We start from the raw sequence: 25,310 nt of genomic DNA, 5'->3' as shown, positions 1-25,310 counted from the left end.
TGTTATATTGCCCTGTAATATTCTGGCATATTGAAAGGTTAAAACACTATTTACTAAACTTTAAATGCCGACAGGCTTCCTATCACTTCTGTATAGTGTGATGAGATCTTTATAAAGTGACATTTAATGTAAGCTGTGTTCTACTTTATATACAATAACACTTGATTGAAAAGGTAAGGCTGTTAATATCAAGGGCTTTAATAAGTCTTGTTAACTCTATGCCTAAAGACAAATGCTTTACATCAAGGGTATATTTGGTCCTGTGTGATGAAGAGAGAACATTTTTTCCTCTATAATGCTGTATCAACTCTAAATATATAAACAATGTGTGTATATAAAGGAGTATTCTAAGGTTAAATTTTAAAATGCCATAAAATACACACACAAAAAAATCTGATTATATATTTTATAAATGCTAAGAAAAGTTTTCCAAAAGTAAGGTATTACAAAATGATAATTTTTAACACCTATTAGGTTATATGTGAAATTTGTTGATTACGAAAAACCTGATTCTTTTTCTAGAATTCAGTACTTCTAAAGGATCAATGTGCAACTCTCAAATATTTTCAGTAAAGAAAGCTTAATTGTAAACACTGAGCTTTTCCAAGGTAGATGACTATTACAAAGTTCACTAGAAAATCAATATAGCATTTTAGTTGGAATTTGCTCATTAAACACCCACAGCTCTAATGCAAATTATGATGGAATGAATAAAGCAAATACATATGCTTCTTTCTTTTTATTAAATGTAAAATCTACTGTTAATTGCATCTCATATGTCATACAAACTTTTCTCCTTAACTATTAAATAGAAGCTTTAACAAAAGTCATTAGAGATTCTCTTTCTTTGACTTGAATAAATTTCAATATTTGTTCAGTAAAGGTTCACAGCAGTTAAATTACATTAACAAATATTATTAGCTACTATGTAAGCCAACCCAGTAAAATACTTGTATTGTAGGTAGAACAAATCATTGGGTGTTTACAATAATATTTGGATATCTCCATTTTTAAACACGGTTATCAAATATCCTATAATTCTTAGTCAATGAGAAAGATTCAGAGAGGATCACCCCCACCCCCCACCCACAAATACTCAAATTTGTTTAGTAAGCTAATTGTTTTCTAATATAGGCAAAAGTAAATATGAAGAAGCTGAACCATACTAAGTATGAGTTTATTGAATCAAGACAGAGTACATATTTCCTTAGTAGAACCCAAGTCTATTGACAAGCCCATATTCTACACTTCTCAAACTACTTTTAAAATATGGTAGCAGTGAGACAGTATATTGGAAAACATTCTAGTTTAAACACTGAATCATGATTCTCTAAATAACATAATTTGGAGGACAGACATTTCCCAGGAAGAAGAATCCATTTAACATCTTCAAGGTAGTTATGTAAACAGAAAAGGCTGAACTAAGGAGAGGGAAGAAGAAATCATTAGGATTTGAATTTGAAACATGTAAAATAATCACTGATTACAATTCAGCTTCCAAAATTCTAAGCAACAAATATAGATAATAGTTCGGTAAAAGACTTTATTATATATATAAGAATTTCAGGTTGTCTGAGCATTTACTATTATTGCTTTACATGATGTGAAATGAATTCCTTGCGAACATAATATTTAGTGTTTTACAAAACTACCACATATATATTCCAGAACCACATACATTATGCTATGTCTTAATTTTCTTAAAATTTATAATTTCTCTTTCTTGGCATAAATTGTTTATTATAAATTTAAACACAGATGGTAAATGCCATACACCAGTAGAGAATTAACCAACCTATTCCAAGTAGTTTGATGGTTCTACTCTTGGCATTATATTGCTGGATTCAACTTATTTCTTCAGAACTTCTTTTACAAGCCAGAATATTGTATTTCTAAAACTGGATTTGAATGTTCACCATTTTACATGATTATTCTGTAAATAACCTTTTCTGATTAAAAATACAGGCTCGTAAAAATGTGAGAACAGAAATGTTTTGCATAGTTTTGTAACTTTCTGTGCATAATTAAAATAAACAGGATATGTTCTGATATTCTTCAGTATTCAAAATTATAATATAGAATATAATTTAATCATTTGGACATGACATATTTGATTGAACTAAGATGCTTCTAAAATCAGATTTAACACTGTTTCCAATTATTCACTATATAAACAACACTGTAATGAACATCTTTGTACACAAATCTTTATGTATATACACAGGTAATTACTAAGGAAAATTCCTAGAAGTATGATTATTACATTAAAAAAGTTTTTTAAGCTCTTTACATGTTTTAAAATTTTCCTCTGTAAAGCTGATACAAATTTATACTTACCAAGAGTATAGAAATTGCTAAAGCTTGATTAGAAAATTATACAAAATTGTGACTTTAAGTAGCAAAAATATAAAACTAACTTTTTGGGAAAACTTGCAATCATTATATACGTATATTGAGTACAGATAACTCAAAGACTATATAAGAACACTTTCTAAAAATGTGCTTTTTACATTCATACCTTTAATATATCTGATATTAGAGCTATAATTTTTTTACATGTTTATTGGAGTATAATTGCTTTACAATGTTGTGTTACTTTCTGCTGTAAAACAAAGTGAATCAGCTATATGTACACATATATACCCATACCCCCTCCCTCTTGTGTTTCCCTTCCACCCTCCCTATTCCACCCCTCTAGGTGGTCACAAAGCACCGAGCTGATCTCCCTGTGCTATGTGGCTGCTTCCCACTAGCTATCTATTTTACATTTGGTAGTGTATATATGCCAATGCTACTCTCTCACTTCATCCCAGCTTACCCTTCCCCCTCCCTGTGTTCTTAGGTCCATTCTCTACGTCTGCGTCTTTATTCCTCTCCTGCCCCTAGGTTCTTCAGAACCTTTTTTTTTTTTTTTTTTTTAGATTCCATATATATGTGTTAGCGTACAGTATTTTTTCTCTTTCTGACTTCATTCCATATGACAGACTCTAGGTCCATCCACCTCACTACAAGTAACTCAATTTCCTTTCCTTTCATGGCTGAGTAATATTCTACTGTATATATGTGCCAAATCTTCTTTATCCATTCATCTGTTGATGGACACTTAGGTTGCTTCCATGTCCTGGCTATTGTAAATAGTGCTGCAATGAACACTAGTACATGACTGTTTTTGAATCCTGGTTTTCTCAGGGTATATGCCCAGTAGTGGGATTGCTGGGTCTTATGGTAGTTCTATTTTTAGTTTTTTAAGGACCCTCCATACTGTTCTCCATAGTGGCTGTATCAATTTACATTCCCATTACATTCCCATGGGTTCCCTTTTCTCCACAACCTCTCCAGCATTTATTGTTTGTAGATTTTTTGATGATGGCCATTCTGACTGGTGTGAGGTGATACCTCATTGTAGTTTTGATTTGTATTTCTCTAATGACAGTGACGTTGAGCATCCTTTCATGTGTTTGTTGGCAATCTGTGTATCTTCTTTGGCGGAATGTCTATTTAGGTCTTCTGCCCATTTTTGGATTGGGTTGTTTTTTTGATATTGAGCTGCATGAGCTGCTTGTAAATTTTGGAGATTAATCCTTTGTCAGTTGCTTCATTCGCAAATATTTTTTCCCATTCTGAGGGTTGTCTTTCTTTTCGTCTTTTTTATGTTTTCCTTTGCTGTGCAAAAGCTTTTAAGTTTCATTAGGTCCCATTTGTTTATTTTTGTTTTTATTTCCATTACTCTAGGAGGTGGGTCAAAAAGGATCTTGGTGTGATTTATGTCATAGAGTGTTCTGCCTATGTTTGATAGTGTCTGGCCTTACATTTAGGTCTTTAATCCATTTGGGTTTATTTTTGTGTATGGTGTTAGGGAGTGTTCTAATTTCATTCTTTTACATGTAGCTGTCCAGGTTTCTGCGCACCACTTATTGAAGAGGCTGTCTTTTCTCCACTGTATATTCTTGCCTCCTTTATCAAAGATAAGGTGACCATACGTGTGTGGGTTCATCTCTGGGCTTTCTATCCTGTTCTATTGATCTATATTTCTGTTTTTGTGCCAGTACCATGCAGTCTTGATTACTGTAGCTTCCTAGTATAGTCTGAAGTCTGGGAGCCTGATTCCTCCAGCTCCATTTTTCTTTCTCAAGATTGCTTTGGCTATTCGATGTCTTTTGTGTTTCCATACAAATTGTGAAATTTTTTGTTCTAGTTCTGTGAAAAATGCCAGTGGTAGTTTGATAGGGATTGCATTGAATCTATAGATTGCTTTGGGTAGTATAGTCATTTTCACATTGTTGATTCTTCCAATCCACGAACATGGTATATCTCTCCATCTGTTTGTATCATCTTCAATTTCTTTCATCAGTGTCTTATAGTTTTCTGCATACAGGTCTTTTGTCTTCTTAGGTGGGTTTATTCCTAGGTATTTTATTCTTTTTGTTGCAGTGGTAAATGGGAGTGTTTCCTTAATTTCACTTTCAAATTTTTCATCATTAGTGTATAGGAATGCCAGAGATTTCTGTGCATTAATTTTGTATCCTGCTACTTTACCAAATTCATTTAGAGCTATAATTTTTAATATAAAAGAGATAAGCTTATCCCTGAAGTGTTAAAAGCAGTATCAATAATTTTATGCACTTTTGAAATATACTATTAAGGGGGTATTTAACTTATTTTCTGCACAGAGTTTCTACTTTAAATTTTAACAGATACCAATATGAAAATTCTGTGAAATATAACTGCTACCTAAACTTTTTCCAAGATCATTTCCTCTTTAGAATTGGTTATTGTTATGTATAATGGTTTCTCTCTTTTCCTCTGTGAGACAGACTGAAGCAATGGGAAGATTATAAGCCTTGGAATCAGATGCACTAAGGTTCAAGTCACAGTCTTGACACTTAGTACTGACCATGTGCCTTTGGGCAAGTTACTTATTAGCCTCTCCAGGTTTACTTCCTCCCATGTAAGATGTAAATATTAACTAATTTATCAGATTATTTTAAGGATTAGAGACAATGTATAGAAGCACCTAGGATATAACTGGTACTCAGTGAATTGTAGCTAATATTAATATTTGATTATTCTTATCTTTATGAAATTCTTAAATCTTTGATGTCAGAAGTCATGAAAAGATTTTTGTTCTGTTTAGCTTTTAATTTAAATTCATAGTTCACTGCTAATAGATTTTAAAAGGGAAATAAACAGAAAAGTGAAACAAAAAATGTTTGAAATGAAGGATTGGATGATGAGAAAAATTACCATTGAGATATATATATTTATTAGCATTTATTACATTTTACTTAAACGTGAATCTGAAATAAAAGAAATGGGATGCACAGAATTTGGGTTTTAACTAATATATACCTATGATAAACCACGTAGACTGTTACAACAGCATTTCCTTTGCTTCCCTGTTAGTTTTTACATAATGTGAATACTATCATTATAATGTGATCTCATGTTACAAAATTGGCCATACTCTACCTGTAAGCATTATTTGACCTGGCACTCATTATAATTTTCATACTCATAGGATTCTACAGCCAAAGATAATAATATAATCAGCATTCTACCTATCAATATTTCTAACTGCTGTATTTCACAGAGATGGGACTTTTTGTTTTTATCTGAAATGACTAGCTATATTCTTGAAGTCCTTTTTACTTCCAAATTAAAAAAATATAGATAGATACATGTAATGCTCCGTTATATTAATACTGTTACACCATTTAAGTGTTAAAGACTAACATATTTTATTAATGCCCATTTATATACAGAAAAATGGGATTCCATTTTGCATTACTTCTTAAAAGCAAGTATTATGATATTTTCTGTTCTTCTGATATATAGAACTAACGGACTCTTGTTCTTCTTAATCATTATATGGTCAGCATCATTTGAGATATGATATATGGTAACAGATAATTTTTTTTTACAAGAGAACAATATAAACATTTTCTATTACACAACAATTTTTATTTTTCCATGTTAATTAGTTGGGATGTCTTAATATATTTGCTGTAACAGTAGATTACATACCTATGCTTTTAACATTTACATGTTAACGTGAATAGAAAAACTTAAGTTATACGTTTCAGGGATTCTATGTTCTGATGCTTTGGACAATAACATTAAACTCATCTCGTCTCTACCAAAAATAAAAGAACATTCTCTGTAATAAGAAGGGCTTAACAATATTTTTTTAATTTACAGGTCAGTCTAAATATGGGTGCCCAGGGAAGAATCTATGTTTAAAGAAAAAAGCAGATTAAACGCTTGCAGAATCAGTACAGTATGCTAACTAAGCAAATTATGTAACCACTGAATTATATGTAAAATGTAACTAAGATAAATAGATAGATTGATTGATTGATTTATATAAATATAAGACTTAAAGAACTAAGGAGTTCTTTTGACTAAAACCCAATATTGGCCTTATTTCAGTTTAATTGGAAGAGGATCTCAAATTCATCTTCTCCATGAGATATCAGGAACGTGGATTTCTCTTTGTACCAAAGGTTAATAAGAAATGTGTCTGCAAAAGTCAAACAGCATTAAATACCAAAATCTGATTATTATTCTACAGGAGTTGTTCTGTCATTCATAATCTCTCCATGCTCCAAGCTTCCAAGCTAATCTTTAATGGATGACATGCAAGAAAGAAAAATAACCAACATATAGAGCAGAGACTCTAAAGTGAGCATTTAAGAAATAGAAATATAAGGTTTTAAAGAAATATAAATATTTTAAATATCATAAAACATAAAAACTATTTAAATAAATACTCTTGTGTAAAAATTTACACATCTGTACACTGTAAATGCAATAGATTAATAAAAATTAAGAGACATTAAACACTAGACAATGCCCACTGAGACTGTTTCAGAAAAATGAAAGGCTTAATTATACAAATTATTTTTAAAAGTTATAACCACGTCACTCACCTAAGAGTGATTAAATTAAATGGATTCAGATCAGGTCATACAATACTATCTCTCACTGTCAGACTTAATTTAAATAAAAGAATTTTTGAAGTATTTATGGTTTAATCATTTTATTTAGATGAGAAAAGACATTTACCTAAAGGACAGAGACAATGTGTCAGTTGTGCTTCTCTAAAACATGCCCTAGTATTTGAAAGTCATACATGCCAATAATTTACAAATCATATTATCCACATATATAAGTTAATGAGTTAAAACATAATAAGACCTACTTATCAAATTCCTTTATTTTCTTTTTTGTAGAGATGTAAAATTTTTTTTCATATTTTCAAACTTTCTAAATACGGTTAATTCTGAAAGTCAAGGAAAACTAAAACCTGTGTGGATAAGATGAAGTAAATAAAAAATATTTTTAACAAGGAGTACATATCAATTATTTGTGAAACAAAACCATATATAAGTAGCTATGAGATAGTTATTTATGTTAGTTACACTTTGATATGCCCCCATTAGATCAAGAAGTCTTGAGAAAACACGATGGTGACATCATCACCTTATCATCATAATTACCATTTATTAAGTGCTTTCTAATGGGTTAAGTACTTCACAAACATTATCTCACTTAAACGTCACCAAACTATAAGGTAGGTTTTAACCAAATCTTAGTGAGGCTGTCACTTGCACATGATAAGCAGTAGAAAGATTAGAACAAAGATCTGAATCCAAAGTCTAAGCATTTAACCACTATCTACTACAATGGCGTATTATGAATGAGAAGTGACTGCAAACAAAAAGACATGTTTGAAATACCAAATCTGTTTTATTTGCTGATGCATATTCAGTTCCTAGCACAGTGCCTAGTACATAAAAACCCCTCAATAAATATTTCTGTAATTTTTAAAGAAGTTAGCGTAGTCCCTATTAAGCATCTAATAAAAACAGTATCAATGGTGGTAGTGATGATGATGATGGTGATGTCAAACAAGTAGGGGAAGGTAAAAAGGTCAACCATTTGAGATTTTATCATGACGTAGGACACAACGGAGTTTCCAACTCTCATGAGATCACATTATAATGATAGTATTCACATTATGTAAAACTAACAGGGAAGCTGTTGTAACAGTCTACACGAAGGTTTATCATAGGTATATATTAGATTAAAACCCAAATTCTGTGCATCCCATTTCTTTTATTTCAGATTCATGTTTAAGTAAAATGTAATAAATGCTAATAAATATATATATCTCAATGGTAATTTTTCTCATCATCCAATCCTTCATTTCAAACATTTTTGTTTCACTTTTGTGTTTATTTCCCTTTTAATATCTATTAACAGTGAACTATGGATTTAAATTAAAAGCTAAACAGAACAAAAGTTTTTTCATGACTTCTGACATTATCAAAGATTTAAGAATTTCATAAAGATAAAAATAATCAAATATTAATATTAGCTATAATTCACTGAGTACCAGTTATATCCTAGGTGCCTTTATGCATTGTCTCTAATCCTTAAAATAATCTGGTAAATTAGTTAATATTTACATCTTACATGGGAGGATGTAAACCTGGAGAGGCTAATAATTAATAAGTAACTTGCCCAAAGGCACATGGTCGGTATTAAGTGTCAAGACTGACTTGAACCTTAGTGCATCTGATTCCAAGGCTTATAGTCTTCCCATTGCTTCAACCTGTCTCACAAAGTACTGGGAACATTTTGTTTTATGCGGTTTTGATTATACAAGATTCTTATTCTTATAAATTATACAATCAGCTGGGGAGACAAGTTGGACTAACATATACATAAGTTACATAATAAAGACATAAAAGTAAAAAAAGGAGAAATCTGAAGGACAAGAAAAGTGGCACAGGTAAAATGGCAAGATTTGATCAAAGCCATTACATGGATTTCACAAGATGTTGGTTTATGTAATCTTTACGTGTCAAACCTATCACAGGAATTATTTTAAGATTAGTGAGCAAGTAACTTAAAAAAAATCACATCTTTTAAAAGTAACATTACTTTTTCTAATACTAAGTCACTGCAGAAAACCTGAAAAGGCAGAAAAAATCCTGTTAATTGAAGCATTTATACACCCATTAACACTATCAAAATTTGACTCTCATTTTATACTATATACATGTGTATATAGTTTTTTAACAAAAATTATAAATACAGCTTCCCCCTACTTCTTTCACTTAACTTTAATTCATAAAGTTTTTCTCATATCATTAAATATTCTTTAAAAACGTTTTTAAATTACTGCACAATGTCTCATACCATAAAGATACCTGAATTTATTTAACCATTGCCTTATTATTCGATTGATTCTAATTCTATTGCTATCATAACTAATACTGATATGAATATTCTTATATATATATATAAATCTTTATATTTAATATACTCAAAGAAAATGGCTATTTCCTTAGAATACCTCATATTTTAATTAACATTTTATTTGAAAAACCTATAGATATACATTTTGTATCCTATTTGCAATTTCCAATGTTCAGATGTTTTAGCATGTATTTCTTTTAATGTGGAATATTTTGATTTTTAAAACATTTTATATTCTGCTTAAGTATACTATAATACTTCTATGTGTATGCACATTTGTAATATAGTTTAGCAAATACATTTTTATTTTGAATATAAAAATGAGCAGTGATAGAAACAAATATCCATGCTTGTGTGGATTCTTTGTTCTTTCATATGACTAAATAAAACATTTATCACATGTACTCATAGTATCATAATATTCCTCTTTCTATGAGGGTAGTAACATACTTTTTTTTGTTATTGTGTTTAGCTTTTTTATTGCACTTACTACTGATCAGGTAGGAGATAAGCTTTTTCAAGATCAGCTTTTCTAAGATAAACTTTTAAAAAATTCATGTATAATGAGAAAACATGAAAAAGTTCAAGAGTTACCAAGAGTCAGTTGATAAATTTCCTGTAGTTTCAAACCAATGGATTTCTTAAACAATTCAGTTTTTTTCTTTTGACATATTATAATAATAATTCTCTCTAAGGTTAAAAGTAAAATATCTTCAAGTTTTTTAATAAGATAGAACTAAAACATTAAAAAGTAAAGATACATTTTGAAAATTTATACTTTAAAAAACTTAGGGGATTTAAATTTTGAGTCTTTTTTTCTTTTTTAAAAATTTATTTATTTTTGGCTGCATTGAATCTTCGTTGCTGCACACAGGCTTTCTCTAGCTGCGGCGAGTGGGGGCTACTCTTCGTTGCGGTGCGCAGACTTCTCATTGTGGTGGCTTCTCTTGTTGTGAAGCACAGGCTCTAGGCATGCGGGCTTCAGTAGCTGTGGCACATGGGCTCAGTAGTTGTGGCTCACGGGCTCTAGAGCGCAGGCTCAGTAGTTGTGGCGCATGGGCCTAGTTGCTCCACGGCATGTGGAATCGTCCCAGACCAGGGCTCGAACCCGTGTCCCCTGCATTGGCAGGTGGATTCTTAACCACTACACCACCAGGGAAGTCCTTGAGCCATTTTTATAATTAAATGGTTGGACATGTTTCTTTAGGATTGCCTAGCTCCAAACTATATAGCACTACTATTTTCATCAATTTAGGAAGCTATAAAAATACTCTAAACATCTTTCAAACATTCAACATTTATTGAAATAGTATTTTGTCATTAATGAGAAGAATTTGATGTTAACAAGAATCATAAAGCAATCAAATTCTTTCCATTTTATGCATGCATGATTCATACTGTTTAGTAATAGGGAACCCTTAAATATATACCAATAAATAAATATGTAAATTATATGATTAGCTATATTACACAAAAGTTTAAAGAGTAAATATTAATGCTTAATGTTCTTTTCCCTCCAAGAGATAAATGAGCTATGCAGATATATGAATTTATGATTTACAATAAATCACAATGGCCTAAATCTTATTAAATTACATCTGTTAAGACACATACAAAGTTAAATTACAATGCAAACATCTTAAAACAAATGTACTTCTTGTAATACCATTCCAGCAATTAGTATACATATTTGATTATAAAAAGCCAAGAAACTTCTAAATTGTTCTAAATTTATATTTGAATTATTCATTTCTAACATACTGTTAATATTCTTTAAAATATATTACTCTCATATTTTCCCACTAAAAAAGAAACAAAAAATCCATAGTAGTTTAACATAATAGAAAAACAACCATCTGGTATTTGGCTGGAGTATTTATTTATGATCATCTTAGTCAGATTTTCATGGTGATGTTCTACTTTGCACAGTAATATCTTGAAGACAGACAGTATCTGTTAATCATGTCTCTGACCTAAAACAGCAGAATTCTTTCATATGCAACCAGGTTAAGTGGTTTATTATTTTTTAAAATTTTTTATGTATGTATGTATGTATGTATGGCTGCGTTGGGTCTTCCTTGCTGCATGTGGGCTATCTCTGGTTGAGGTGAGTGGGGGCTACTCTTCATTGGTGTGCATGGGCTTCTCATTGCAGTGGCCTCTCTTGTTGAGGAGCACAGGCTTCAGTGGCTGTGGCACACAGGCTTCAGTAGTTGTGGCTCGTGGGCTCAGTAGTTGTGGCTCGCGGGCTCTAGAGCACAGGCTCAGTAGTTGTGGTGCATAGGCTTAGTTGCTCCGAGGAATGTGGGACCTTCCTGGACCAGGGCTTGAACCAGTGTCCTCTGCATTGGCAGACGGATTTTTAACCATTGTGCCACCAGCGAAGTCCCAGGTTAAGTGATTTATAAAGTATGATTATAACTTCAAACTAATCACAAAATACAATTACTTTTTAAAAGCATTCCAATTGATATAAAAATGTTAAAATAAGGGATCTATAAAATGCCTCTGAATACTAATTTCTACTCTTCTATGAAATGTCTCTTTTCTTCACACACTAAAACAGTGTGAGGAAGAGAGTCACAGGGATAATATATAAACTGTAGAGAGAGAGAGACAGAGTCCATCAGAGACAACTGAGAATCACCTGATCATATCTGTAACACATCACAGATACATTTAAAAAATTTTCTCCTTGCCATGACCTGTGAATGAAGATAGAATCCAAAACATATTTCAGGCATTCATTTATAATCTTAAACTCTGGCAACCTTTTACCAGAAAACATTATCTTCAGGGAAAGATCTTTTCAGGGCAAACATTATCTTCATCACATCATCCACGTCATCAGATGAAAATTAATTAACTGCACAAAACAGATTTTTGAATCAAATGTAGGTTTTCACTGGCAATGAATATATGACTATCTTCATACAAAGGAGAAGTATTTCCTCTCAACAAGCTAAAACAATAAGTGGTATGTGAACTGCTGGTTGAAAGGTAGAGGCACTGGTAATCATTATTTCCCCTTGTTTGTTCAGGCCCTTCCAACAAAACAAACAACCTTTTTGTGATTGGATTGACATGGTGTTAACAATGCATTTAATGCCCAAATCAGTATGAATACAGGTAAAGCTCTCACTAATACCAGTACCAGGATGTTAAAGCCACCTATTTTCTAAGCAGGCAAAAAAAAAAAAGAAAGAAAGAAGACAGAGCTTTCCTTCCTTTGACAAATAAGCTAGTATGCTACTATTCACCAAGCCACATCAGATAATAACCTTGTGTATGATTTTGAATGCCATATGTTAATACTGATCTACCATACCTGCTGTTTTTTCAGCAATTTGAGCTTCTGTTGCTTTTTCTTGGAGTTCCAGTTTAAGCTTTAGTTTTCTCTGTTCTTTATCTTCTTTAGTCAGTTTTTCTTGAAGCTAAAACACATTGAAATAAACATAGATTCTTACTAATAAATTTCTTGTAGAAATATAATTAATCCTGAAGATAATTTTTGCTTTTCTCTAAACCCTTATAGAATAACTGTATTAACTTACTGAATACATAACTCCAGGGGGAAAAAATTTAAGTTTTTAAGATATTTCATAAAATAATAATTACCTGAAATGACATAGAAATTATAAAAACATTTTAATATACACTTAATTTATGTGTGTTTAGGCAAATGAAATTAAAGAAGGAACAACATTATTATTAAAAATAGCTACTGCAGCAAAAAGCAATCTGATCCATTCTTTTGTCTTAAAGCAAAAGACTTGGAAGGGTCTATCATAATAAAATAATGGGTAGCACAAATTATAGCTTCTCTTAGTAATTCTAATATTTTGAAACAAAATTAATTAAGATAATAATCTTAATATTTGATACAAATCTCCCTTTGAGAATGCTATGCCATCATATTCCATTTAAATTGGCATTGGCACCTGGCTCATAATTGGCATGTAATAAACAGCTGGTAAATGAAAATACAGAAAATATCTCAGGCTTTCATACAGGATCCCTCCAAATGTTTTCTTTTTAATTTCTCCCTCTGTTTATGTCATTTATGCTGTTGTCCATCAGACATGATCAACATTCTTAACATCACGCTTCAGTTTGATTAGGTCAAACAATGAGAATATTAGAATCAGAAAAGTATGTAGAGGTTAAAAAAAAAAGAAGAAGGCAAGCATAGAAAATGAACATTATTTAATAACATTATTTAAAGCTCAAAGGAATGTAACTAGAAAAAGAGTCAGAAAAGATAAAATATGACATGACAAATTGGATTGGACAAAATGCAGCAGTATAAGATAACACAAGGTAAATGACAATATTTCCAAGCCTTGCTACTTTAAAGTTTACATATATTGAGGTGAAATACAGGGCACAGATACTACTAAAAAAAAGAAAAAAAGGTTAAGAAAGTAACATGAAACCAATGAAGTAAAATTTGAATTTTTTAGGTACCACAGACCTATGAAAAAGGAAGTGATATTGCAAGCCACCAAGGCAGGAAACCAAAGAAATTGCTTTTCACAGCTCATGTCTCAACTCAATCATACCGTGAATGGCATGGTATGGCAACAGCATAAAGCTACTGTTAAAGGATTAAAGTACACAATAAAACTGAATTATGATGAGTGACAAAGCAAACTTAGAAGGTCAACAGCTAAAAGTATACTGTACAATCATCAGACTTTCTATATTGTACCTTTTTATTGCTTGCTTTGAGAATGTCCAATTCTTTGAGAAGCAATGCTACTGTCTCCTCTTTATTTAAGTCTGAAGTAACTTGACAAGGAATCATACATTTGTAATGCAAATCATTATTTCTATGTTCCACAATGCTGTAATAAAGAAAACTATTAAAACAATATACATATAATTTCAACTATATAAGATCTATACATTTTACACTTCAAATGGGGGAAACATTTAATTTTAACAGTAAGTATGTAAAGTTACTTAATTTAAATTTTTTCTTGTTATGCACTGTTAAGAAAATACTATGGATGAAAAAGACTAAACACTGTAATTCCACAGAGGTGCTAATATACAATATATCACAGAGGTGTTAATGTATCAGTTTCACAGGGAGAGCTAAATCTGTGAAAAGCATTTAGTAATGTCTAGAGATTCATGGTTCAGTATACTTAAAGAATGCAGTTTTTTAGGGCTTGTGAATATTAATTCAATTTGTACTTCTTGTGAGGACTCTAGATACATTTCTTACTTTTCTGAAAATGGGAACAATAAATATTTTTTTCATTATAATTGACAGAATATCATATTTTCATTATTAAGTTTGTAACATTAAAAATGAAAACCTATTCCTGTAACATTTAAGCAAAAAAAAATTTTTTACGATGTGTATGCTATTTGAGAACAATATTAACTTGTTAGCAAGTACTATAAAGGAAGGGAAGGGAAAAGAGATGACTTTAGCCTAATCTCTATTATTTATTTTTCCCATGTGGTTATAAAGTTTATCACCTCTTCATTCATCCCTACTCCCCAAAAATGATAAGAATATAACTGACTGTCAAGAAAGTGGAACATATTAATATATCTACTTCATTATATATTAATATTCATTAATATAGCTATTTCATAATTTTTAAGTAAATAGAAATAGCTATTCCTATGTAAAACTCCATTAAAAAGTATTCCATAAAATATCATTTTTGTCTGGACTGAAAACATAATATTTATATTTCAGTATAGTTATAAATTATATTAGTCATTGAGAATCTTTAAATTTAGCAGTATTTTCATAGTACATGACTAATTATCAAAGTGCTTTTCTCCCATAGGTAAAAGTCACAGGTGTCAAAATTCAAACCCCTTCATGAAATAGGTAGCTACATAAAGTGAATGGGTAGAAACTACAGAATGTAAAATAATAAGGAAGGTAAATGGGAGAGTAGACAACCCTTCTAAAAGCATTCAAATTCATTTAAATGAAGAATAGCGCTGTCCAAAATCAAATCATATCTTTGGGCTTATTTTGTCTTGGAGCTGCCAGGTTATGGCTCTGATGAATAATATTCCATTTAATATCAACTTAATAGCTATTTCCAGATCCTTAATGAAAGGTCACTTAAAATAATATTCAACAAAACAATATAAAACCTCATGACCTTCATTCAAACTCACCTTGTGCTTTTTCACTCAGTGATTTAGACACATTATATCAATGTAATGAAAATAGTAGAAAACTCTAGTATTAGATTCCTCAAATTCTAATAAGTTAATGATATGTCAAATTTAGGCCACATCAAAAAGAAGAAAGGGAGGGACAGAGAGAGGGAGGAAGGAAGAGTTCTCCCGGTTCTTACTTTCTAAATCTAAGGCTGCTAGCACTCACTTGGACTTTTCTGTAGTGCAGTAAGCTGTCTCATCACCTAGATGAGGACTGATGACTTGAAAATTCCTTGATCTCTGCTCTGGCAATTCTATGCCCTCATATGTAGCTTCATTAACTAATTCATTGGATTTCTGATGCATGCTTCCCTTAGAATTCACAGGCAGTTGCTCATCTGGCTGTGTACTTTTATTTCTCCCCGTGGTCTCCTGTTCAAGATAACCATGGGCTACGTCTGCATTTAAAACAAAACAAAAATATGAGATATGAAACACCATCATCACATATTAAATCAATCAAATGAATATTTTTGTGGAAATAAGAGCTCTCACAGCTTTAAACATGCACTTACTAACCTTACTCCTATTGTTATCAGACAAACATGTACAGGGTGATTTTGCCACAAATATTTCCATTTCCACAGTCAGTGGGCATTTAGGACAGTGGTTTACAACCTTAAATGCACATCAGTTGAGGAGTTTTTAAAAATCCTCACGCTCAGGCCGCATCTTCTACTAATTAAATCAAAATCTCTGGGAGTGATCACATGATTCCAGTATACAATTAAGGGTGGGAACCACTGACTTAGAGGTTATTATTTTCTACATTAACTTTTCTTTCCTAGATTTTGAAAAATTCGATACAATAAGTTAACTGATTACAGTGAAATAATATTGTGCATGGAATTTGGGTATTGGACTGAGTTAAAATTCTGGCTTTGCCAAGCACATAACTTTGGGGAAATTACTTTACCCTTCCATACCTCAGATTCTGGTTTGCAAAATGGACACATAATAGTACTTACTTGAGTTGTTGTAAGGATTAACTGAATTAAGAATTAATGAATGCAAAGTGCCTGGCCTAGTGTTTGGCACATCAATAAATGTTAGCTATTATTTTTGTAATCATCATCATATAAAGATGGAAATAATATAGGGAGAATTATTTTTAACTTCCATTTTATCAGATATGTATTATACATTAGAGTATATTTTGTAATGCCTGGCTATCTCATAAATATTAGTTATTTTAAGCGGTAACTAGTAAATAATAGCTATTTCAAAGGAAGAGTGTATATCTGATGTTATAGTGAAATTCTGGGGAGAAAATGACACACAAGCAAGTACACAAAACAAACTTTTTTTTTTTTTTTGCGGTACGCGGGCCTCTCACTGCCGTGGCCTCTCCTGTTGCGGAGCACAGGCTCAGCAGCCATGGCTCATGGGCCCAGCCACTCCGCAGCACATGGGATCTTCCCGGACCGGGGCACGAACCCGCGTCCCCTGCATCAGCAGGCGGACTCCCAACCATTGCGCCACCAGGGAAGACCAAAACAAACTCTTTTAACCAGTAAATCAGATCAACAGGCACAAATACTGATTGTAACTAGGACTTTTATTATTTCCAACAGAAATAATTCTTCAACTTTTAAAAGCAGGTGAATCTCACCTACTTGTTGATGATGGCTTCTTTAACTTGCCGAACTTAAAACCCCTTTGAGGCAGAAGATGAGTAGTTTTAGAATAAAAACAAATGGGAAACATAAATAAGGTACTCATTCTTTAAGAAGAAATTCTTTGCTTACATATATGCTGAAATTAGGTAGAGCCAGTCATAAACTCCAAGTCCTGGACATTACCTTATTGGTGGCTGAATGCTAGATCAGAAACCATTCATTTTTGGTCAATTACTCTCTATTTCCCTGTGTTTGTGGGAATAAACTGGGAGAAAGTGCTATCATAATTACATACTGTGATATATCTATGAAATTTCATTATATTTTGTTTTAAACTTTAACAAATATAGGTATCTGAAGATTATTTGTTGGTTCTTGACATTTCAAGACACTTAATTTGGGCTTCCCTGGTGGCGCAGTGGTTGAGAGTCCACCTGCCGATGCAGGGGACACGGGTTCGTGCCCCGGTCCGGGAAGATGCCACATGCCGTGGAGCAGCTGGGCCCGTGAGCCATGGCCGCTGACCCTGCGCGTCTGGAGCCTGTGCTCCGCAACGGGAGAGGCCACAACAGTGAGAGGCCCGCGTACCGCAAAAAACAAAAAAACAAAAAAAACACTTAATTTGCTTTAGATGTTCATCATGCTACTTTTCTAGAATAAGCTGGTATTAGTACCCCCAAATCTGAATGCGGTGTTATAAAATTTTATAAATGGACACTAAGGAATACCACTATCATTAACGGGCCATGCATTTTTAACACTAACATATAACTTTATAGGCAATTCAAAGAAAGAAAATTATAAATAGTTATGGAAAACAGTATCAAAATAACAAAAATTGTCTCCAGGGGCATATCAGAAGATAACTATTAGGCTCTGTGCTATTCTCCAGTTTATGAGGTACAAAGATTCTTCAAAAGGTAAAAGGATAAGCCAAGGAGCACTGCCAGCTAGAAAAAGCCCCCAGTTTCCTATGACAACACCTTATCAATTGCTTCAGAATCTTAAGTCTTGACTCTGTAACCTGTTTTTGAGACCAAACTTACCATTATCTGCAACTTGTCCCATGTTTTCACCTCTGTATTTCTGGGTCTAGTGCAGCATCTCTCTTCTTTCAGTTTTTTATTTTTAACCTGTGAGTGCTTACTTTACCCCATTCCTGATATCTATATTGCTATTTGGTTACTAGATTTATAGCTCTCTTTCTTACTTCAGCTTACCTAATGTCAAATTTCATGATCCCAGAACTCTTGGTAAATCACTGCCTTTTAACCTGTGACTGTAGTATTTTCTCCAAACTGAGAGCAGACATGGAACCTTCTCAATAAGAGGGCTCTTTACTGATCCCTCCTGGATCCTACTAATTATAACCCCCTGAAGTATTATCAAAATAAATTCATCAAGTTCTAACACACTTCTGGATTTTAATTTTAAATATTTAATATTTTTGAAGAATTCATACTGTATGATTTGGCTCCATTTCTGGATGTTTCTATCCTTGCTCTGTAGAAAAAGCTTTTAGATTCCTAACTGAAACTGTTCACCAGATTATTTGGAAACTGCTCTACAACTATCCATACTCTTCCAAAGTAAAATTTAATTTTACTTTAGAGTAAACAAAGCTGATTTATAAAATTTTCCTTCTGGTTTTTTTTTTTTTTTTTTTGGACACTCTACTGGAAGACTATGAGAAGATTTCACAAAGGCGTTTGTTCCTAAATGGGACAAGCAGAAATATGCAAAGTAATGAACTCTCAAAGAGTTTGAGCTTGGTGAAGTAAAGAGAAAGTTGACAGACTATAAGAATAAGAGAACAGGAAGAGGGCTTCCCTGGTGGCACAGTGGTTGAGAATCCGCCTGCCGATGCAGGGGACACGGGTTCGTGCCCCGGTCCGGGAAGATCCCACATGCTGCGGAGCGGCTGGGCCCGTGAGCCATGGCCGCTGAGCCTGTGCGTCCAGAGCCTGTGCTCCTCAACGGGAGAGGCCACAACAGTGAGAGGCCTGTGTACCGCAAAAAAAAAAAAAAAAAAAAAAAAAAAGAGAGAGAACAGGAAGAATGAGTACAGAAGAGAAGAAATAGCTTTAGGAAAAACACAAAGACATTTGTTGTTCTGAAAGGACAAGATGCTATAGTTGAGGAGTGAAAACTTGTAAAATGAGTAACACTGTAAAGACAAATTCCAAGATGTGGTAGATCTGGGAATGTGTTGATTAAATAGATTGATGATGAAGGTACTTGGAGAGGAGGAAATCATCAAGGTATCAGGGTACAGGGAGTGCCATCTTTCAAGAAACTGAAGTCATTCAGAAAAATGGCAAGAAATGGAGAGGAGAAATGAAAGACAAATGCAAAAGACTTCACTGACTGCATAAACATGCTACAGAAGACAGAGCCAGATGAGAAAGCTGACTGATGTTAGTTAACAGTCATTTCTTTCTACCTTTTTACTTTGAAATAATTCCAGTCTTATAAAAAAGTTGCAAAAATAGTACAAAGAATTACTATACACCCTTCATCCAGATTCCTCAATGTTAACATTTTACCATGCTTGCTTTATTATTTATTCTCTGTCTTTCTACCTACACATACATAATTTTTTCTGAAACATTTGAGAGTAAGTTGCTGGCATGATACACTTCAACTTTTCAAGTCAAATTTTAACATACTGCTGTATCATATTTCATTTTACCAAATTTTCTTTATCTTATTCACAGCTCAACTTAAATTCAATTTCTGAGTTAGTACCTCCTCCAACCAAGAGAATACGATAGTATTTAGTTACTCTAACTCAGTCTTCAATTATTTTTCCTAAACTCTCCAGCCCCAGAAGGACTTTTATCAAGTGATAACAGGATGATGCCACTAAAAGCTTTAGTTGAGATGTTGTATTACCCCATCACTTGAAAGAAAATTGCATTAGAAATATACCAATAAAATGCAACAAAAAGTGAAGTTATAGGTCTGTTTCATACACTATTCGAATAGAAAGATAAGATAAATGTTTTAAAGAACAATTCACTTCTGATTCAAATTCATCTCTAGGCAGATGAAAGTTTAAACTAAAACTATTCTATTGATTGCTCTCTATCTCTCTCATATGGTTTGAAATGGAAACTCTATAACTTTCTTTAGTAATTTCAGTGTTGAATCAATGTCATTGTTAATTGTTCCATCATTATGACTAACAGAATACTATTTAAATTCATTTCTACATAGGAACTTATAGAATAAGTTATTAATCTCTTCTTCATAATTCATAAGTCTATGAAATCTAACTTTCTTTTCTCAAATAACAGGAAATTTTTTATGACAATTATCAATCCCTTTATTTATTTGCTCTTCTGCAGGCACACTGCATTATTTGGACATAAGAATTTTAACCATTTCAAACCAAATATATTCCCCAATTTTTGCTATTATTATTTAATGCTATCACTGCCATGTAAACCTATCCTGTGACCATTTGAAAATGATGTTATGGAAGATTATTACTCACTATTCCTCAAATGCCACCTACTGCTGTTGTTAGAGACAGTTTATTCATCCGGGCAAAGTGGGTAAATTTAGTAAACACTTTTTAGAATCCTAATACTTAATACATGTGCCTAGGCCAGCTGTATTATATGCTTTGAAAACCCTGTATCTCCCTAGTGACTTTCATACTGTTTCCAATGGATCATTTTCATGATCTAACAAATTCTCCCTTTACTCCTGGAGGTATTACTATTGTCAACTATCCCAATGTTAGCGTTGCTACTAAATTCTCAGTTCCTTAGTCTATAAAATTAACAGCATTATACTATTTCCTAACCTAGAAAAGAAAGCTTTAGGATCCCTTTTGAGTTCAGTTCTCCAGACAATTATACATTAATGCCAGTTAAATGGATTGAATTAACTGAATATACTCAGTTAAATTGATGCTACCCAAAAAATCGTAACTCATGGCCAAAAATAATTGTTACTTCACAACTACTATATAGAAGTGAGGAGGTGGCTAGAATCAAATAGGGATTCTTAGAGGCTGGGGAATTTTGTTCTGTCTGGCTTTGTAAATAGTTTGTGACAACTGGTATCTGTGTAAATGGATTTGATGGTCCCCTGTGGGGTCAATACTGTTTACAGAGCTGTTTCTTCAGAGTGGTTGAGCTAGAATTGTCTCTAGGGATCCTACAGGGGTTACTCAGAATAGCAACATCTCAGGTACCTGAGAGCTCAGTGGCAGAAAAGAGAAAGAGGAATGGAGGTGCTATAGGCAGGTACATTCGAATAAATGGATCTCTCTCCTTCAGATGCAGGTGCTACTCAGGGGCACTTGTATCTAAAACGAACCATAAAGGAAGCAATTTGTTAATGTGCTCTCTGACACTTGCTAACATAATTGGTCACCACTTCTTTACACTCTATCTTTTCTTTTTTTGTAAAGGTTACTACTTATATCGTAGCATCTGATTTTATAAATATAAAAAGAACAAAAACCTCACGTTTACTGCTTCTTTTGTATATTGTCTATCACTACATTATGTAAAAACATCAAAATGATATGACACTTTTTGCTATTAAGTGTAAATTTGATTTAATGATGGAAGTACTATAGTAGTCCCACATTTTAAACAAATGTCTTTTTTTCAATGGTTAAGAATTTTTCTAAACAAACATTAGTTTCAACACAGTATCAGCTAGTGGCTCCTAACCAATTCCTTAACTGAGTTACATGTAGATTATCTATCTGTATGTGTGTATAAATATTCTTTATTCCCTTTACTAAATATTTCCGACTATTTGCTTCCTTTATGTGTGTGGGGCGGTTAGTTTTCCACATAGATGCATATATGGGCTTTTCTCTCCCCAAACATAAAAGAAGGACATCAGAAACTTCTGCCATATCATAGTGGTTCCACTTAATATGAGTGAGTACAAGAGCAAAGTTTAGACCTTCCAAGTAGAATACTGGCGTATTTAGAGTTTCCAAGCAGAACCACAGTGCATGGGCTCTGAAGACTGACTGCAGAGTTTGAATTCTGGCTCTACCACACAGCTGTATGACCTTTACCAAATTACTAAACCTCTCATCAATTTCCCTATCAGTAAAAAGCACATAATAAAAGCACCTACCTCAAAAGGTTATTATGAGCATTAAATTATTTAAATTATATAATCTCTTGGAAAAGTGTCAGTACAGAATACACACTCAATAAATGTTAGCTATTATTATTTGCAAGAATCTAATTAGCTAAAAGTAAAAGATTTTCTTATTAAAATGTATAAGAATAAAATACAGTAAGAAAAATTTTTCTTATTAAAAGAACAGAAGACATGAACATGGAAAATAAATAAAATGCTACTTTGTTCAATGAAAAACATACAAAAAAGAGAAAATACTTAAGGTTAAAACTTGTAGTTAATACATAATGGTTTAATAAAGTTTGTATAAGATTATAAAACTAATAAATTACAAAAGTAACAGAACTTCAAAATTCGAAATCCTGACATTAGAGAAAGATCCTGAAAGAAAATTCAACTGCATAGAAAGAAAATTAAGAGTACATTTCTGTAGATTCAATCCCATGGCAGGAAAATAAGAAATTTAAATAACATGTTTCTGTAACATAATTTGAACACTACCATATTGGCACATGATATTAGATATGATCAGGATCATAGCTAGTAGATCACAGGTACTTATCCTACAGAGATTCTAATTTAGGACTCACAATAAATTAGGTAACGTTTGGATCCTTGGCTTAAAATATGCAAACTTGTTACCTGGATACTGTATACTCTCTCAGGGGGTTTTCAATTTATTTTTCGGCTTGACCAGCCATAAGAAGAAGAAGCAAAAAAGTACTATAACTTTCATTTTCATTGTTCTGTATCTTCGTTGCTCACATTTCAAGCATCCAAAACTACATGTGGCCCTTGGCTGTTACATTGAAAAGCACAGATACAGAGTTTTATGTGATTCTGATAAGGTGTATTATATATATTGAGGGGAAGTCAAAAACATGTGATGGGGGAGAGCCTGGATATAGCTATAAGATTTTGAAATAAGGCCTGATAAAGGTTTGTTAACCTGGAAAATCATGAAACCTGTGAATGTCAATAATTTATTCATTTGGACATGAATTCAAAATAAACTATATCCTTTACATTCCCATACATGGTTGTATCTCTAAATAAACATGTCAAAAAGAACTGGTGAGGTTATTTCATCTGTGATTAAGACAATTCAAAGGCTTAGTGTACCATGTTACAAATTATCCACTGACTAGTCATAGAAATCACTTGACTGGAATTTTGTTATTTGTTTTATTATTTAAAAAAACTAAAGTGGTAGTACTACACCAAATTTTTATAAGTTTTTGTTTGTTTCAAGTCTGAAATAGTCATGAACACATCAATATTCATTCAACACACTTCTGTGCAAGAACTGTTCTACTGTAATGTTTCAGCTTCTAAATTTTAACGTCTTTCATCAAGTGAAGGCCATGAACACAGTATAATAGTGTAATTGCCTAAACCTTACACTGACTAACTTAAGAACATACTGCATAAATTAAAGCTTTGTAAAAATTATATCACCCTATTTAAACCGCTGCAAATATCATTTAAGCTAAAATGATTGTGAAAACTATCCGAAAATTAGGTTAACTAGCACAACAGTACTCTTTATTTTCTTTTTTCCCCAGTGATATGAACTATTTGGCTACTTACTATATATTTCTAACCTTTTCAATTTTCCCATTATAAGAATAATTTATATAAAGTAATTAAAAATATGAATCAACTAGGTAAGTCTTAAATTTCTACCACTTCAAGTAAAACAGGTTTCATAATTATATATTTTTTGTTTACTAAGTATGAACACATACTAATTATCTATGAATTCAACAATTCCATAAACCATTTATGGAAGGTAACTTTTCCAATAACAATTGTAAAGAGAGAAAAAAAACCTATTTCTTTACATGTGCCTTCCATTTTACTTAAGAACATTTTTAGATTTGGAAAACAAAACAGAAGAATCACCAGTCAGATACCAAGTAGAAATCACGGAAACACAATGTTAGTTCTAATGGATAGATGATTGTATTTGGGCTTTTGAAACTTTGAAGTATAGGTAAGTCTTGATCACACAAATTAATAAATCCTAAAGCTGGAGTTAACAATAACCATTACACCCAAATTCTGCAGCTTAGCCCAGCCAATTTTTCAAAAGGTCAGGTTGTGAACTGGAGAAGATCAGGGAGGTCCACCGCATAGCTTTGTTGCCAGGCATCTCTCGTCTGGATTGTTGCAGGCATTTATTAGTATTCGTCAGCAGACTCAACAGAGCAAACAAGAAATTCAAGCACGAATAATAAAATGAAATGCTGCTATATAACCCTTTGTCATTCAGCAAATATGGGACTTTTTAGCTACATTGTTCCTAAACCTGGGTTACTACTTTAATTTTTCTCCCCAGTGCTGACTGAATGAGTATGCATGTGTGTTAAATGCAGAGCTCCCCTAACAACTGCAGGACTGCCATTTAATCTGTTGGTAGATGGACCATTTCCTGTGGGAACCCTAGCTATGATTTCCAGATCCACCAAATAAATCTCAGATTAAGATTCCAAATGAAACCTGCCTTTGGCAGATAAAAAATGTCAAGATGGATATAAACAGTAAAATTATAAATTATCTAGGTGTTGCATGACAAACCAATGTTCAATTTTTTTTGTTGACATGTGCCTAGATATCAAAACTATATGAGACATTCATCAAATGTCACACTTTCATAATATTGGAGGCATCATTAAAACTGTTTGACTAAGGACCTCAAAGTGTTTAAGCAGTAGCTCAAAAGTATATTTGTGCAAAGTAGAAGAATAAATTTACATATCAGCAGCAGCTCATAAGGGATAGGTAAATATTCTGTTTATCTCTCATTGTAATTCAGGTTACTTTAAATACAAGGTTTTAGGAAATCATTATACTCTATATGGCATCATTACATAACTTTCTATGCAAATGCTGTATGTTTTATTCAAATTCACCATTTGTTTTGGGGGGAGGGAACAAAAGGAGAAGGAAGGGACTCTCATTTTATTAATCAGCTGTGACTACTATACTAGTGCCTTGTTAGTTGCACCACAGCATCATCAGCTCCTTGTTGGTAGCATTTTTTAACTTTTAAAAACAGCATTGAAAACCTGAGACAAAAAAGCCTAAGTAAAAAAA

General features: G+C 32.5%; 1 protein-coding gene across 7 annotated transcripts in view; it reads right to left on the bottom strand.

Annotated features, from left to right (window-relative positions):
• Positions 1 to 25,310, bottom strand: part of MIPOL1 (mirror-image polydactyly 1) — a 318,902-nt gene that overhangs the window by 227,186 nt on the left and 66,406 nt on the right. For 3 of the 7 annotated variants that reach the window (XM_082618610.1, XM_082618612.1, XM_082618608.1), the window contains exons 2-5: positions 21,295 to 21,408; positions 15,635 to 15,866; positions 13,979 to 14,129; positions 12,596 to 12,701 (exon numbers count right to left, since the gene is read on the bottom strand). In XM_082618610.1, coding sequence (XP_082474736.1) covers positions 12,596 to 12,701; positions 13,979 to 14,129; positions 15,635 to 15,866; positions 21,295 to 21,352 — 547 coding nt within the window. In that variant the 5' untranslated portion in view covers positions 21,353 to 21,408. Of the gene's footprint in view, positions 1 to 12,595; positions 12,702 to 13,978; positions 14,130 to 15,634; positions 15,867 to 21,294; positions 21,409 to 22,853; positions 23,002 to 25,310 lie in introns of those variants that run through there. The other 4 variants (XM_082618613.1, XM_082618609.1, XM_082618614.1 and 1 more) reach the window with 3 other exon arrangements.

Source organism: Mesoplodon mirus (genome assembly GCF_964341445.2).
Source record: "Mesoplodon mirus genome assembly, chromosome: 4".
Classification (NCBI taxonomy): Eukaryota; Metazoa; Chordata; class Mammalia; order Artiodactyla; family Ziphiidae; genus Mesoplodon; species Mesoplodon mirus.
Note: the sequence above shows the minus strand (reverse complement) of the source record. Positions and strands in the feature narration are given on the sequence as shown.